This window comes from Colletotrichum phormii (assembly GCF_030913505.1).
Source record: "Colletotrichum phormii strain CBS 102054 chromosome Unknown BDP81scaffold_8, whole genome shotgun sequence".
Lineage (NCBI taxonomy): Eukaryota > Fungi > Ascomycota > Sordariomycetes > Glomerellales > Glomerellaceae > Colletotrichum > Colletotrichum phormii.
This window is the reverse complement of record NW_026851450.1, coordinates 1,689,814-1,703,542: the sequence shown is the minus strand read 5'-3', so window position 1 is coordinate 1,703,542 and position 13,729 is coordinate 1,689,814. Positions and strand designations below refer to the sequence as shown.

The window sequence follows — 13,729 nt, the reverse complement described above, 5'->3', positions numbered from 1 at the left end:
CGAATGGAGAAAGGCGATGAAGTATTATGCTGGAAGGATTTTTGGCAAAGACCCTGCTCCGAGTATCCCGCAAACATGCACTGGCATGATACGCGGGAAGGCGTGGTTGTAGATGGATAGGCCGGGCTATTCGCGGTCTTGTCTTCCCATGCCCAGAGAAAACATCGGCCTATCTGAGGGGCTCACGATATCTTTCGACACATTTCGATGAGTCTCCGAATCAGGCTTCTGCACTTCTCGCCCAGTATCTAGGCGTCTCACTCGGGGTGGCTGTGTTCCTGGGCAGACCCGTTCTCCCCCCGCCCGTGTTGCGCCCGGAGTGTCGTGAGTCGGTGATACTGGGTCAAGATCCCGGTTCATGCTCGCCCTCTCCACGTCCCTCGCAGCGGTAATTTGAGTGAAGTCTGGGCAGGCGTTCTCGTGCGCGGGGTCCAAAGCAAGCCATGAGGGAGAGGACGAGAGGAAGGGCGAGGACAGGACTTTGACTGGTGTTGCGCGGTGCAGACATGGTGTGACTTGAAGATGGGCGTCCGGGTTGACGGAAACTCGGACCCCGCCGACCGATTCGAAGTTGATCGCGTTGGCTGGGGAAACTTGAAGAGCGGCCGGAGATATCGGGGGCCTTTGCGACTTTGACGGTGCCGGCGTCTTGCCATTGGCGCCGAAGACGTTCAACAATCCACCCGCTCACCTGTCACGACCCGGACAACAGACGGCGCTTTATAGCCGTGTAGAGCACTGAGAGGCCTCCCAACCAGGTGGTGCGGCCGTCGCATGGTGTGTGCGTCACCTTCTGGCGCCCGTCGCTCACAGCTCCAGACCCGGCATGTCTAGGTCCTAGCCATGAAGGAGCCGGAAGAGCAGGAGGAGAAGTTGGCCGCCGCGCAGCCGGCAAGGGGGAAAGTGGAGATCGGCGGGGAAACTGGCACGGAGCCCCTCGTCGCGAATCCCCTCTATCAAACACGAGTCTTGAAGAGTTGTATCCAACGTATCAACCGCGCTGCCCAGAAGACGAACTAGCTTCTCGGCACTCTCTTGGATGTACACACATCCTTGCGACAGCCATGATCATCGCCCGGCGGCGGCTTTCATCTCTAAACTATTGTCCCTATCCGCAGATATAGGACTCCCCGGAGTCAACTCAGTGACAGTTAGACTCGGCCTTACCGCAAGCCCGCCGGTGTCAGACCTGTCAACCTACAGCCTAAGATTTGGGAACACAGTACAGTCTACGGCCAACCACAATATACGATATTGGCACTATTGCAGATACACTACTGCAGAAGTGACAGCACACCTGCAACTAGCAACCTTCTAGAAGGAGGGTATCCCCACAATGGATGTTTCTTGGAAGGCAGAGAGATGTCTTACTGGCCGTGGCGTAGTGGAGAAGGCAGAAACTCTCGTCTTCTATCTTTCTGGGCGCAGCCGAGTTCATCACCGAAAGCATCGATCCCTCAACCTCACCCACCCCCTCCTCCATCTTCTTGTCTCTGGCGGGTCCAATTATATTCTCCATTACAACGCCCAGCACCGCTCTCAGCCTCTCGAGGAGCGGGTTGCCCAGAATGAGGCCCGCTGCCTAGAGTCTCGGCGGCTCAACATGGCAGGCGAGAGCGTCAAGATCCAACCAAGATCTGGATTGCGTGCTATTGAACCGCTCGCGTGTTCACGACCGATTTTCGGTCAAACAGCTTCAGACTGCTCCAACAGGTTGGAAAGCCTGGGGGTCCCCTGAGCAGAGCCCCGCGCAGAGCCGCCAAGGCTGAAGGAATACGCCCACGACACCCACGAGAACGCTTGTCACGGACCACGAGAAGATTGATAGATGTGGGAGCGACAGATGTGGGCGTTTTACGCCCCCCCCCCCCCCTCGTACTGTCCGTCTATCTCGTTATGAAGTCATAACGCCCAGAGACGAGTCTCCATCCCGGGTCTTCAAGTACATGTATACATGTTCTCCCAACTCCCCCTCTCAAGTGTTGGCTTTTTGTTCCTCATCTCTCTCGACACAATCAGGAGAAAGTCTCACCGCGGCCTTTACCCATTACCTCATCTTTCCCACTCATGCTTGACTGTTCTCTTGACCTTAAGGGGGTAGAAGTGCTTGAACCTGGATAAGAGCAGAGCACTCACACTTTTGCCCGTTCCAACCCATCTTTGTCAAAAGACTTACACTTCCCTCTACTCCGATTGGTCCCGAAGACCGCTCTTGGCAACTCCCGGAGATATTCTACCACAGTAATATAGTCCGGAAGATTGTACATCGACGCTTCTACTATTGCTTTTCACGCTCGATTTGTTCACCCTCTCTCCCGGTAAACAACTGCCAACATGGGAAAAAAGGATCCCGAGGCCGAGGCCATGGCCAACCACGTCTCCGGCCAATCTAATAAGCCCATGTCTCGCCCGGCACATGCTCTGGCTACCGAGGAAGTCGTTCAGGAGCTCAGGGCCAACCCAGACGACGGCTTGACTCCCGACGACGCTAAGACCCGTCTTGAAGAGTATGGCCGCAACGAATTCGGCGCCGATAAGGGCGTTCAGCCCGTCAAGATCTTCATTGGACAAATCGCTAACGCAATGACTTTGGTATGCCTTCCTCGCCTTCTCAGCCCTCTAACGAGAGGGCAGCAGACTAACCTGGTCGTTCAATTAGGTTCTGATCCTGGCTATGGGTGCTTCTTTTGGTATCAAGTCTTGGATCGAAGGAGGTGTCGTCGCAGGCGTCATCTTCCTCAACATCACTGTTGGCTTCCATCAAGAGTTCAAGGCCGCAAAGACCATGGATTCACTTCGATCGCTTAGCTCACCCACTGCTCAGGCTGTACGCGAGGGACGAAACATCACTGTCCCCACCGTCGAAATTGTACCCGGTGACATGGTCGAGCTCAAGACTGGTGACACCATTCCCGCCGACGTTCGCATCATTGAGGCCGTCAACTTTGAAACAAATGAAGCCTTGCTGACGGGAGAATCTCTTCCCATCCGCAAGGAGGCTGCTCAGACGTTTGATGATGAGACGGGACCTGGTGACCGCCTCAACGTCGCCTACAGCTCTTCAACCGTTACAAAGGGGCGTGCCCGCGGTATCGTCTTCGCTACTGGCATGTATACCGAAATTGGTCAGATTGCTGCCGCCCTTCGGGGCAAGAACTCACGCCGCCGAGAGGTCAAGCGTAAGGAGGACGGCTCTGCCACCTTTGGTCGCTATCTTCAGGCATGGACGTTGACCCTTTCCGACGCTGTCGGACGCTTCTTGGGCGTCAACGTTGGAACGCCTCTGCAAAGGAAGCTATCCAAGTTGGCAATCCTTCTCTTCGGCACCGCTGTTGTGTGCGCTCTGATTGTGTTGGGTGCAAACAAGTTCAACACCACGCAGGAGGTCGTCATTTACGCCGTCGCCACTGGTCTTGCAATGATTCCCGCCTCACTAGTCGTCGTCTTGACTATTACCATGGCTGCTGGCACGAAACGCATGGTCCAGCGTCACGTTATTGTTCGCCAGCTGAAGAGTTTAGAAGCCCTTGGCGGTGTTACGAGTAGGTTTACACTCCACGCATAGTATCAACGGCAAATACTAATTCATCCGTAGACATTTGCTCTGACAAGACCGGAACTCTGACCCAAGGCAAAATGGTCGTCCGCAAGGCCTGGGTTCCTGGAAAGGGTACCTTCTCCGTCAGCAACACCAACGAGCCCTTCAATCCCACGACGGGAGATCTCGGCCACAGCTCTGACCAGCCCAAGGACATCAACTTCAGTTCCAAGGAGGGTGATGGCGAGCCGTTCTCCAATGCTGACGCCGAGGATCGTGTCAGAGAGAGCACTGTTCTCACAGACTACTTCAATGTCGCATCCCTCGCCAACTTGGCCAATGTACACAAGACCCCCGAGGGAGAGTGGCACGCACGTGGTGATCCTACCGAGATTGCCATTCAGGTTTTCGCATCCCGCTTTAACTGGAATAGACTCCGTCTCGCTGGCGAGTCCAACCGCTGGCAGCAAATTGCCGAGTTCCCCTTCGACTCTGATGTCAAGAAGATGTCCGTCATTTTCGAGGACACCCAGACAAAGGCAGCATCTGGTAACAAGACTTGGCTCTTCACCAAGGGTGCTGTCGAGCGAGTCATTTCTTCCTGCCCTACGATTCAAATGGGCGATGATGTCGTCGAGCTTACCAAGGCCATTGAGCAGGACATTTTGTCCAACATGGAAGCCCTCGCCCGCCTTGGACTCCGCGTCTTGGCCTTTGCGAGCAAGTCTGACATTGGCAGCGTTGACAACCATGACAACCTCGACCGCGCCAACTTCGAGAAGGACCTCACTTTCCGTGGCCTCATCGGTCTTTACGACCCTCCCAGGCCCGAATCCGGGCCTTCCGTCAAGAAATTCCATGAGGCCGGTGTAAGCGTCCACATGCTTACCGGCGATCATCCCGAAACTGCTCGTGCCATTGCACTCGAGGTCGGTATTCTGCCCACGCGCATGAACGAGATTTCGGCAAGCGTGGCAAACACGATGGTTATGGCTGCCCACGATTTCGACAAGCTCTCGGACGACGATATCGATAAACTACCCAATCTTCCCCTGGTAGTCGCTCGCTGTGCCCCCCAGACCAAGGTCCGCATGATTGAGGCCCTCCATAGACGCGAGCGCTTTGTGGCCATGACTGGCGATGGCGTCAATGACTCTCCCAGTCTGAAGCGCGCTGACGTCGGGATTGCTATGGGCGAGAGCGGCTCCGATGTGGCCAAGGAGGCGTCCGATATTATTCTCACCGATGATAACTTTGCATCGATTCTCAATGCCGTCGAGGAAGGTCGTCGCATGTTTGACAACATCCAGAAATTCGTCTTGCACGTGTTAGCCTGCAACGTCGCCCAGGCTTTGACTCTTCTCATCGGCTTGGCCTTCAAGGATGACAGTGGTCTTTCCGTGTTCCCACTTGCACCTGTCGAGGTCATGTGGATTATTATGATTACCTCTGGTCTTCCTGACATGGCTCTCGGGTTCGAAGTCGCTGCCCCAGATATCATGGACCGACCTCCTCAAGACGTAAGTTGCCCTACGCTATTGTTTCCCTTGTCTTGTGCACAACACTGACCGAATCTAGATGAAAATTGGCGTCTTCACCTTGGAATTGATGCTCGACATGCTTGTCTACGGTGTCTGGACCGCTACGCTCTGCCTCGCATCTTTCGTCCTCGTCATGTTCGGCTGGGGCAACGGCCAATTCGGTAGCAACTGCAACAACACCTACTCGGACGAGTGCGATACCGTGTTCCGCGCCCGCGCAACCTGCTTCGCGAGCTTGACCTGGATGGCCCTCTTCCTCGCCTGGGAGATGGTCAACATGCGCCGCTCCTTCTTCCGCATGCAGCCCAAGAGCACAAAGTACTTCACCCAATGGTTTTGGGACACCTGGCGCAACAAGCTCCTCTTCTTCGCCATCCTCATCGGCTTCATCACCATCTTCCCTCTTACCTACATTCCTGTGCTCAACACCAAGGTGTTCAAGCATGCACCTATCACCTGGGAGTGGGGCATCGTCTTCGTCGGTGCCGTGCTCTTCTTCATGGGCGTGGAGTCGTGGAAGTGGGCGAAGCGCGTCTACTTCCGGCGCGTGGCGCACAAGGCTCACGGCGGCACCAAGGACCTTGAAAGCCGTGTGTTTGGCCACTACTACACCATTGGCGGCGTTGCGCTCGAGTCCTCGCCTACCCTCGGCAGCCGGACGATGACGAACGAGAAGGAGATGCGGGAGAAGGGTGGCAACGGGTACTCCAGTGGGGGGAGTAGGTGATTGGAGGAAGACGATGAGCTTTTCTGTCCGTGGCAGCAAAGTGAGATTGAAGAAGAGGTATTGGAGGCACAGAGGTAGTGATGATTTAACGATTTCTTTGCGTTATATTTCTTTGGATTAAGATATACGGTTGACAACAACCAAGAATGAAAAGTACTTTTGTTTTTGGGAGGATGGGGCTGCCATGAATAAAGCACATGCTCATGCCGACCAACATGTCCACGAGACAGGACTTTTCAAACATTAGATTACTATTGGGTATTGGACTATCAAAACTTTTGATCATAGACGAATGAATGGGCATCGAGGCCATTTCCCCCTTAAATCCGAGTTATTTCTCGCGCAAACAAACTTTTCCCTTTCAGTGCCATGACCATATTCAGTGTGACTACATGACTGTCAGGAACAGAACCTGAACACCAATCCACGCCACGAGCATCGACCAGATGATAGCGTTGCATGAGCCCTCGGAGGCTACATGTACGGTCTTGGTGGCCTTCGCCGAAGAGGTAGTAGCCGTGCTCGTCGCCGCCGTCTGCTTCTTTACCGAGGATTGACGGGTTGTCGGAGTAGGAGTGGTGTTGTTACCGGCGGCCTTGTGAGTTGTAGCCTTGGTGGTTGAGGCCTTGGTTGTTGAAGGCTTTACTGACGACGTGCATTTGGTGACAAGTTTTTCGACGGTGGCGGTGACGGTGGCAGTCTTCTCCACGGCGGTAGGCTTGGCATCGATGAGCAATGCGCTGTAGCGCGAGGCTCTCGCAGGATAAGAAGCCTCTGCCTGGAGTGAGGAAGAGTGCGCGGCTTGGCTATTGGAGTATCGGGGGATTCTGCGAGTGAGGGTGCAAAGAGGGTCGTAGCCAGAGATCTTCTTGGGCTTGCAGGGCTTAGTCGATGTGTTTGTGATCTCGACATTTGCCGGTTTTGGGGTCGGTGCCGTGGTGATCTCGGGGTTGGGAGAAGACTCGAAGCGAGGAGAGAGTACATTCGCAGGCTCCTCGGGAGATGTCTCCTCCGTCTCTATCGAGGGCGGAGCAGCCGTACCCTCGACAAGAGCATCAGGAATAGGAGGAACGCCAAGCTTCTTCGCGAGCTCCTCCATCCGCTGCTTCTCCCGCTGCGCCTTCAGCTCCCTCTCCAGCTTCCTCTGAATCACGTCCTTCTCGTAGGTCTTGGCCCACTCGGCGTAGGTGGGGAGGTGGTCGCACGTAATCCTGCAGTGGCCGGTGGCCGAGGTGGAGCCGACAGTCGATCCGATGCCTGTGCATTCCTCGCGGTAGCGTTTTCCGACGTTGTGAAGGTAGTGTTTGCGGTCGAGGCATCGGAATTTCCCATTTTTCTTGCCTCCATCGGCGATGGCGGAGGATGTCAGGCCCAGGAGGGCCAGGAGGAGGGCAGTGGGGACTTTCATTGTTGCTGGTGGTGTTGCTGTCGTTCGAGGTTCCTTAAAAGGGTGGTCAGGCTTGGGATGAGGAGATCCTAGTAGATGTCTGAAGAATGAGGGCCAAAGAGTATCGCGCGAGGAAGTTTGGTGGCCAGACCAGAGGCAAAGAAAGATGCTCTTGGGTTTCGAGAGTAGAAATCTCTGCCACTTCTCCATTCGAGGCTCCTTGATGGCTTTCTCCAGCATATGGTTTTCATAGAAAAATGGTGTGGGAGTTGACTTTTGCTCACGCGCGGCTGGCATTATCAAGGTATCCAAGTTTCCCGCGATGGATACTGTGGAACCTTTACCCTGATCTTGCCAACGTTTCTCTCAGACAAATGCCTAGGGCAAGACTGTATAGGTATGTCGGAAGGGACTCACACTTGTAGCCACACGACTAGCCGTTATGGCGCAAACAGTGTCATCGTGGTCCCTTCTTGCAGCCTCAAGGTCTATGCCAACTGCCTTGTTAGTCAAGGTAAGACTCTCACCGAAACCTGACAAGCTCAGCGGTCCACTCGGAGGTTTCTTCTTCTTCGTGTTGGTCAAAGACGGACAGAATAGAGTTGTCGCACAATGGACTGTTGGCCACAGCTCCCCCTAAACCTTGGACCAACCAGGACTTTGGCCGATTCCCAATAGGGCATGTGAGCTATCGTATTAGCTGCGGACCCTCCTGTCGCGATAATTAGAGTCTGCAGAGCCCCATTTAATCGACTCTTTCTCATGAACCTGGTTCATCACTGCTCTCGGGGTCTTTCGTCTTGTGTCTGTTCGGGAGCTAACCACCGTACGCCGCTGAAAGTTGGGGGTCTTGGACCATGGTCTTCCACTAGACTCGTGCTACACGGACTCTGAACCCAAAGGTTCTGATTCCATCCTTTATAGCCACACGGGTGATGGAACTTTGATGTAGTTGACTCTACTTCTTCGTATGATGGATGCCCTTTCACTTCTCCCATTGCTATCTTGACTGAGTGACTATTTGCCAAGCAGAAAGTGGCGCCTATGGAGCAGAGACAACGCAGACGGGTTTCGTCAAATTACTGCCTTGATTTTTCTGATCGTCAACCCACTTCATCTTGCAAATGGCTCGCAGATCTCGCCGAGGGGCCGTTCGTCACCCACCAAACCCACCGAACCCACCACGAGAATCTCCAGCTTGTCCCAATTCCCACTGACTTGTTCCAATCCCCCCAGGCGGGATTTTCATCAAGCATATCCGATATGGTGTAGTGGCCAACATGATGCCCTCTCATCTCTGTGAGAGGTTAGGCATAGCCCCGAGTTCGATTCTCGGTTTCGGAAATCCACTCTTTTGACCTTTTCCCCAACAACTCCGCCGAAGTTACGGTTCACAGACAATAGACATTATTAATCGACCCGACTTTCCAATCGGTTGGATACAAGGATAGCATCCTTCCTGCTTACCTCAGCTTCCATTTGTTTTGTAATTGGAGTAAAGACAGCTTCAACTAAGCCGAGGTTTGTTTGAAGAAACTGCTCTACTACTAGTAACTACCCGACTGCGTAGCCGGGAGAATACCCTCATGCTTGGTGGGATTCCTCCGCACGCGTGACGTATTCAGCTCCGAGACACCTCCACTCCCGCAAAACCTTGAACGCTATTTAGCGGATCTCACCTGGTCCCCGAGCACTTCTCTCCGTCCACATCACGGACTTTCACCCCCTCCTCACCTCGACTGTTTGAACCCCGTGAGCCCGGATTTCGGCGACGGGCAACCATTGAGCCGCCGGGAAGCCTGTGGATACCTGTATACGACTTCAATTCTTCATTTACTATATATCTTACTTTGCAGCCGGTTGAATCGGTACTCTGTCACAGCTTGCTTCTCACATCGATCCATCAGACTCATTTCATCATCCTCGTCATCAGCCTGCAACATGGCGGCTTTGGTGCCCGTTTTGGTGGCCGGCCTCGCCATCTTTGGAGGCTACAACTATGCTCCCGCAGCCAAGAGGACAATCGCCCTTGCGGGAATCGGACGAGAGAAGCTAAACACCCCAGTGGCGCAAGCTGGAGACTTCATCTACATTGACGACACAGTTCACTGCGAAGATATTCATTACCATACCCCGAGTGGTCTGCTCTTCACTGCGTGTGAAGATAATGAAGAGGGCCGTGGCAAATGGTTCCCGGGTCTGGGCACCCTTGACGATCCACTTACGGGAAGCAAACAAAAGGGCTCTCTTCACATCATTGATCCCAAGGTATGGCCTTGAAATTTCAAGTAGCGCTCAACGTCTTACACATCCAACTTACTTGATTAGGACATGACCCAAAGACGACTTGAATTTGAGAACTTTGACACAACCTTTGTCACTCATGGCATCGATGTCATCTCGGACCCCGAGAAGGCGGACGCAGTCTACATCTTTGCAGTCAACCATGTACCACACCCAGACTATCTAGCGACCAAGGTCGGAGGTCAGGGCTCTCAGAAGGTCACCCAAAAGTCTCAATCGCGCGTTGAGATCTTTCACCACATCCTCGGATCATCCACTGTTAAGCACCTGCGGACCGTCATCCACCCGCTAATGAGGACCCCCAACGACATCTTCATCAAGGATCCTTACACATTCTATGTAACCAACGATCATTATTATCCCGATGGTGTCGGGAGACTCGTCGAGGATGTGTGGCCCGGTACCACCTGGACAGACACCATTTACATTCACATTGAAGAGATGTCTTCCTTGGTCCCCACAGAAGGCATCAAGGCCGAGGTAGCTCTTTCGGGGATGCGCAACAACAACGGCATGGGCCACGGTCGCGAGGCCGGAGAAGTCCTAGTTGTTAACTGCGCCGGCGGCGAAATGTTCATCGGCGAGGCCTCTTCAGACCCCAAGAACACCTCCATCAACATTGCCGAGTCCGTCCAGGTGGACTCGTACATTGACAACCCCAGCTACTTTGACGATCCGTACAAGACTGAGGCCTTCGATGCTAGCGGTTTCGTGCTCCCTGGTCTCTCGCGACCTATTGATATCCCGAAGCAAGTCCACGACACGTCGTCAGATATTGGGTCGATTGTCTGGTACGTCAAGCCGGCTGCGGGCAGCGATGGTGGCTACGAGAAGAGGTTGGTGTTCGAGGATGATGGCACTAGAGCCCGGTCAGCAGCGGCTGCTGTCTTGGTCGCTATTGATCCAGCTCAAGAGAAGGGGGAGAGAAAGGCGTGGTTGTTCGTCACAGGTTTCATGGCTGGCAGTGTTGTTGCTTTCAAGATTGATCTTTGAGGGCGCGGCGGTTGACGAGAGAGCACCATGTTTGCAACACTCTGGGAGGACGAAGGCAATATGGACAGTATCGATTGAAATGGTTTAAGTAGTTCGTTGGTAAAGATGAGGGACGGGGATTGGAAGGTCTGGGAGAACATCTGGCCTTATTTGCCAGGATGGATGAGCGCGATACCAGGCTTAGCGCAGATGATGGTGCAACGTGCTTGCATGATTTCTTTGGTTTTGTATTCTGCCCAATAACTAGCCATATAACCTACTCTGTAAATGTATGTACCAGATATGAATATTTACTTTGAGATGATTTGCTCCGCGACCGATTCCTTCTTACTTGAGCTATGGATGTCGCCTCATGGAATAGGACTCGCCAGCTCGATAGACCTCCTGGATGAAACGGTCCACGTCACTGATGATCCGGATCGCCTGGTTCACGCTCGGAGATGTGGGCTCGCCCATAGTACTCTGCCAGCCTTGAAGAAGCTGCTTCAAGTGGTCGCCAGCGCCCAGGACTTCAGGGCCGATCATGTCCTTCAATGCCGGGATACGGCATGCAGCGAGCAGAACAAGCATTGCGCCAGCCATACTGTAGTTTACGCATCAGCCATAATGTCTCAGTGCGGAACAGTCATGAGTCACAACTTACGAGAGAGAACAGATCCACGTGTCGACCATGACCGTCTGTCCAAAGCCTCTCAAGTTGAGGATATGGAGCAAACAAGCATCCAGACACGCCTTGCAGTTCTTCAGCGCATCTTGACTGACCAGCAGTTCAGAGCTGGAGCCGTTCCCACCAGCCATACCACTCAGCATCCACACCAGGTATGGTCTGTAAATCACACTCCTGCAGGTAAGATACCTCTGCCTCAGAAAGCCTCCGTGCTCCGTCGCGGTACTTTGACTGTTCCCCACTTCATTGAACCCGACGCCGAATGCGAAAGCTGGAGGGAGTACCTCGCGCCAGTCGTCGAGCTGGTGGTAGAGTTCCGCGACGACGTAAGGGAAGCGGGCGTGGTCGAGGGCTGCGCCGGTTCCACGTGCATAGAGAAGCTGGTGGACGCGGTTGAGGAGGCGGCGCATGGAGATGCAGGCGAGGAAGTAGAGGGAGGACTGCTCTTCGACTTGCGAGTCTTTGTGTGTGCTGTATTCTCCTGGAAGAGGGGTCGTTGACTCGATGCGGGCGACGCCCGACTGCGGGAGGCCAGAAAGCTCCGCCATATAGTCACTTGAGATGTGTCAGCTGGTAGATTCGGCAGAGTTCTAGGTCACAAAAATACCTCTCGAGAATGTAACAAGACCAAAAGATCCTTCGGATTCGTTCTTGGTCTTCCGCAGACTCAGACTCTGGCGGATAAGACAGGAGTAAGAGGCATTTTGCCGATGCCGCATTGATGTATTCCCATGCTTGCAATGGCCGACGGAGGAAGGCAAAGTACATTCTGGAAAGCAAATCAGTGGCTGTTTCTAACCCGACATACGAACGAAGTTCCGAGCTCACGCTGTAAAGAACAGGCAATGTGTTGCCGTGCTTCCGACGTTGGTATGCACCACATGCAACTTCTTCAAGACGCTGTCAAAGTACATGTCACCCATGGCTCTCTTGGAAGCTCTTCGTTTACGATCCTCCTCGCTCAAAGGCGACATGCTCGCCAATCCCGTTGTCACTAGGCCGACACACCCCAGAGCCATGGTCAGCAGCGCAAGACATACGAGAATGCTGTCTCCCTCGGGAATGCCATCCGAGATCAGATTACGGACCTGCTCAAGTTGGCCGCGAGACATGGTCGGATACCAGAAGTTGATGGTGTGCTCAAACGATTCGATGATCTCGTCAATGTCTTCCGCGGTTACATAAGGGTGTACGGGGGTTGCGCGCGTCTTCACCGCGGGCCGTGACTGTTCGAGGTGGAAGATGGGCACGTATCCATCCCTCATGTTCGGAAAGGCGTCAAAGTGAGGCCATTGTAGTACGGACTCCGTGGTACTCGTATGCATGGAGTCAAGCACGGCGTTTTCAAAGTTGTTCTGATACTGTGGCTCCGAGATAGGGGTCCGTTGTGGGTGATGGATCTCGTTCAGCGGCGACCCGGAAAAGGACCCCCGCGAGGCGGATCGGAGGGCCGGAGAGACCACGGACGGACGGTGATCGGCATACGGCGCCGTCCCCTTGAACACACCATCATGAGATGGATTCGGTGAAAAGTGAAACGTGGAGGAGACAGGACTGACGATGGTGGCCTTCATCTCATGAAGAAACTTCTCCACCCTGAGTACGCCCTCTAGGATGAGGTCGCTCTTCCCGCGCCTGATGACGTGATGGTCAGAATCTAGACTCACAGCAAACAAGTTTTACTCTCTAGAGTCCAGACTCCCCCCCCCCCCCCCCCCCCCCCCCCGAGCGTCCGGAAGTCGGTGTTTTGCGCCGGGGATCACGGCGCCGGAGACGAGGGAGTGTGGTTCTTGAGAGGACCGGACTCTTTACTTACGAATTAGCTTCGGACCCATAGGTGCATTCCTGATGCGACGCAGAGCAGGATGCGCATGGCGTGTTGCCGTTGCATCTGTGCAGTAAAAGTCTCGTTAATCTTGATGCTGTCCCGAGAGACTGGTTCGGCCTGGACCTGGGTTGCTAGGCCGTCTTGGTCCACGTACCTGATCTTCCTTGCGCGGCACGTATCGCACTGAAGGTTGTGATGCGCTGTCAGCGAGCTTTTCGGGTTCTCGGCTGGGTAGCCGCACAGAGCATGTGGGGAGAAGAGTTTAAGCTCAAAGAAATGGTACTCTGAAATGAGTGAAGATCTTCGCAATGGTGCAACGAAAATACTCAAGCGTGTAGTATTCTCGGTTGCAGCAATGTTCGTGAAGAACCCTTTTTGGTGGCTCAAGGTGACAGTGGAATAAGGTAGGCAATACACACGAAGCGACACCTTGGTCTGCCCCAACACGATACTTAGGAAGGGAGTGAACTGCTTGCTTGAAAGGACCTAAGAAAATGCAATTCACATACCGCATGACTTGTCCTCAGCCGCTTCCTCGACGGCTCATTGATCGTGTCATTATCCAGTGGCTCCATCGCAACTGCTGGGTGGCATGGCGTAGCGACAGCAACAACAAAGTTCCAACAGCAAACAAAAGCCTGGTTCCGCAGTGAAGGGGATCCTCGATCCGAAGCGGACCGAGTCGGAGCAGAGTTTGGGGGCAGTGGACTGGAGAAAAAAAGAATGGGCGGCACAAGGGGGTCA

General features: G+C 54.0%; 4 protein-coding genes and 1 non-coding gene across 5 annotated transcripts; 3 read left to right on the top strand and 2 right to left on the bottom strand.

The window, feature by feature from the left end:
- The first annotated feature begins 1,922 nt into the window (after window positions 1–1,922).
- BDP81DRAFT_347514 (potassium/sodium efflux P-type ATPase) lies at window positions 1,923–6,169 on the top strand. The gene is made up of 4 exons (XM_060586143.1): window positions 1,923–2,592; window positions 2,660–3,542; window positions 3,596–5,058; window positions 5,117–6,169. Exons 1-4 carry the CDS (start codon window positions 2,335–2,337, stop codon window positions 5,804–5,806), a joined length of 3,294 nt encoding a protein of 1,097 aa, XP_060446573.1. The 5' UTR covers window positions 1,923–2,334; the 3' UTR covers window positions 5,807–6,169.
- A 25-nt stretch (window positions 6,170–6,194) lies between these two features.
- BDP81DRAFT_517855 (uncharacterized protein) lies at window positions 6,195–7,214 on the bottom strand (the record flags this gene model as incomplete). Its single annotated transcript, XM_060595921.1, has 1 exon — window positions 6,195–7,214. One exon carries the CDS (start codon window positions 7,212–7,214, stop codon window positions 6,195–6,197), a length of 1,020 nt encoding a protein of 339 aa, XP_060446572.1.
- A 1,236-nt stretch (window positions 7,215–8,450) lies between these two features.
- On the top strand, window positions 8,451–8,537 carry BDP81DRAFT_t152. The gene has a single exon. It is a non-coding gene; the product is annotated as a tRNA-Glu (tRNA).
- Window positions 8,538–9,134: 597 nt separating this feature from the next.
- On the top strand, window positions 9,135–10,490 carry BDP81DRAFT_393631 (serum paraoxonase/arylesterase; the record flags this gene model as incomplete). Its single annotated transcript, XM_060587848.1, has 2 exons — window positions 9,135–9,461; window positions 9,522–10,490. The coding sequence occupies 2 exons, from the start codon at window positions 9,135–9,137 to the stop codon at window positions 10,488–10,490; spliced, it is 1,296 nt and encodes a 431-aa protein (XP_060446571.1).
- Window positions 10,491–10,658: 168 nt separating this feature from the next.
- BDP81DRAFT_215805 (C6 zinc finger domain-containing protein) lies at window positions 10,659–13,692 on the bottom strand. Its single transcript, XM_060582710.1, has 8 exons — window positions 13,495–13,692; window positions 13,140–13,168; window positions 12,974–13,048; window positions 12,717–12,792; window positions 11,986–12,653; window positions 11,765–11,926; window positions 11,134–11,712; window positions 10,659–11,073 (listed from the first exon to the last, which is right to left on the bottom strand). Exons 1-8 carry the CDS (start codon window positions 13,558–13,560, stop codon window positions 10,827–10,829), a joined length of 1,902 nt encoding a protein of 633 aa, XP_060446570.1. The 5' UTR covers window positions 13,561–13,692; the 3' UTR covers window positions 10,659–10,826.
- Between the last annotated feature and the right edge of the window lie 37 nt (window positions 13,693–13,729).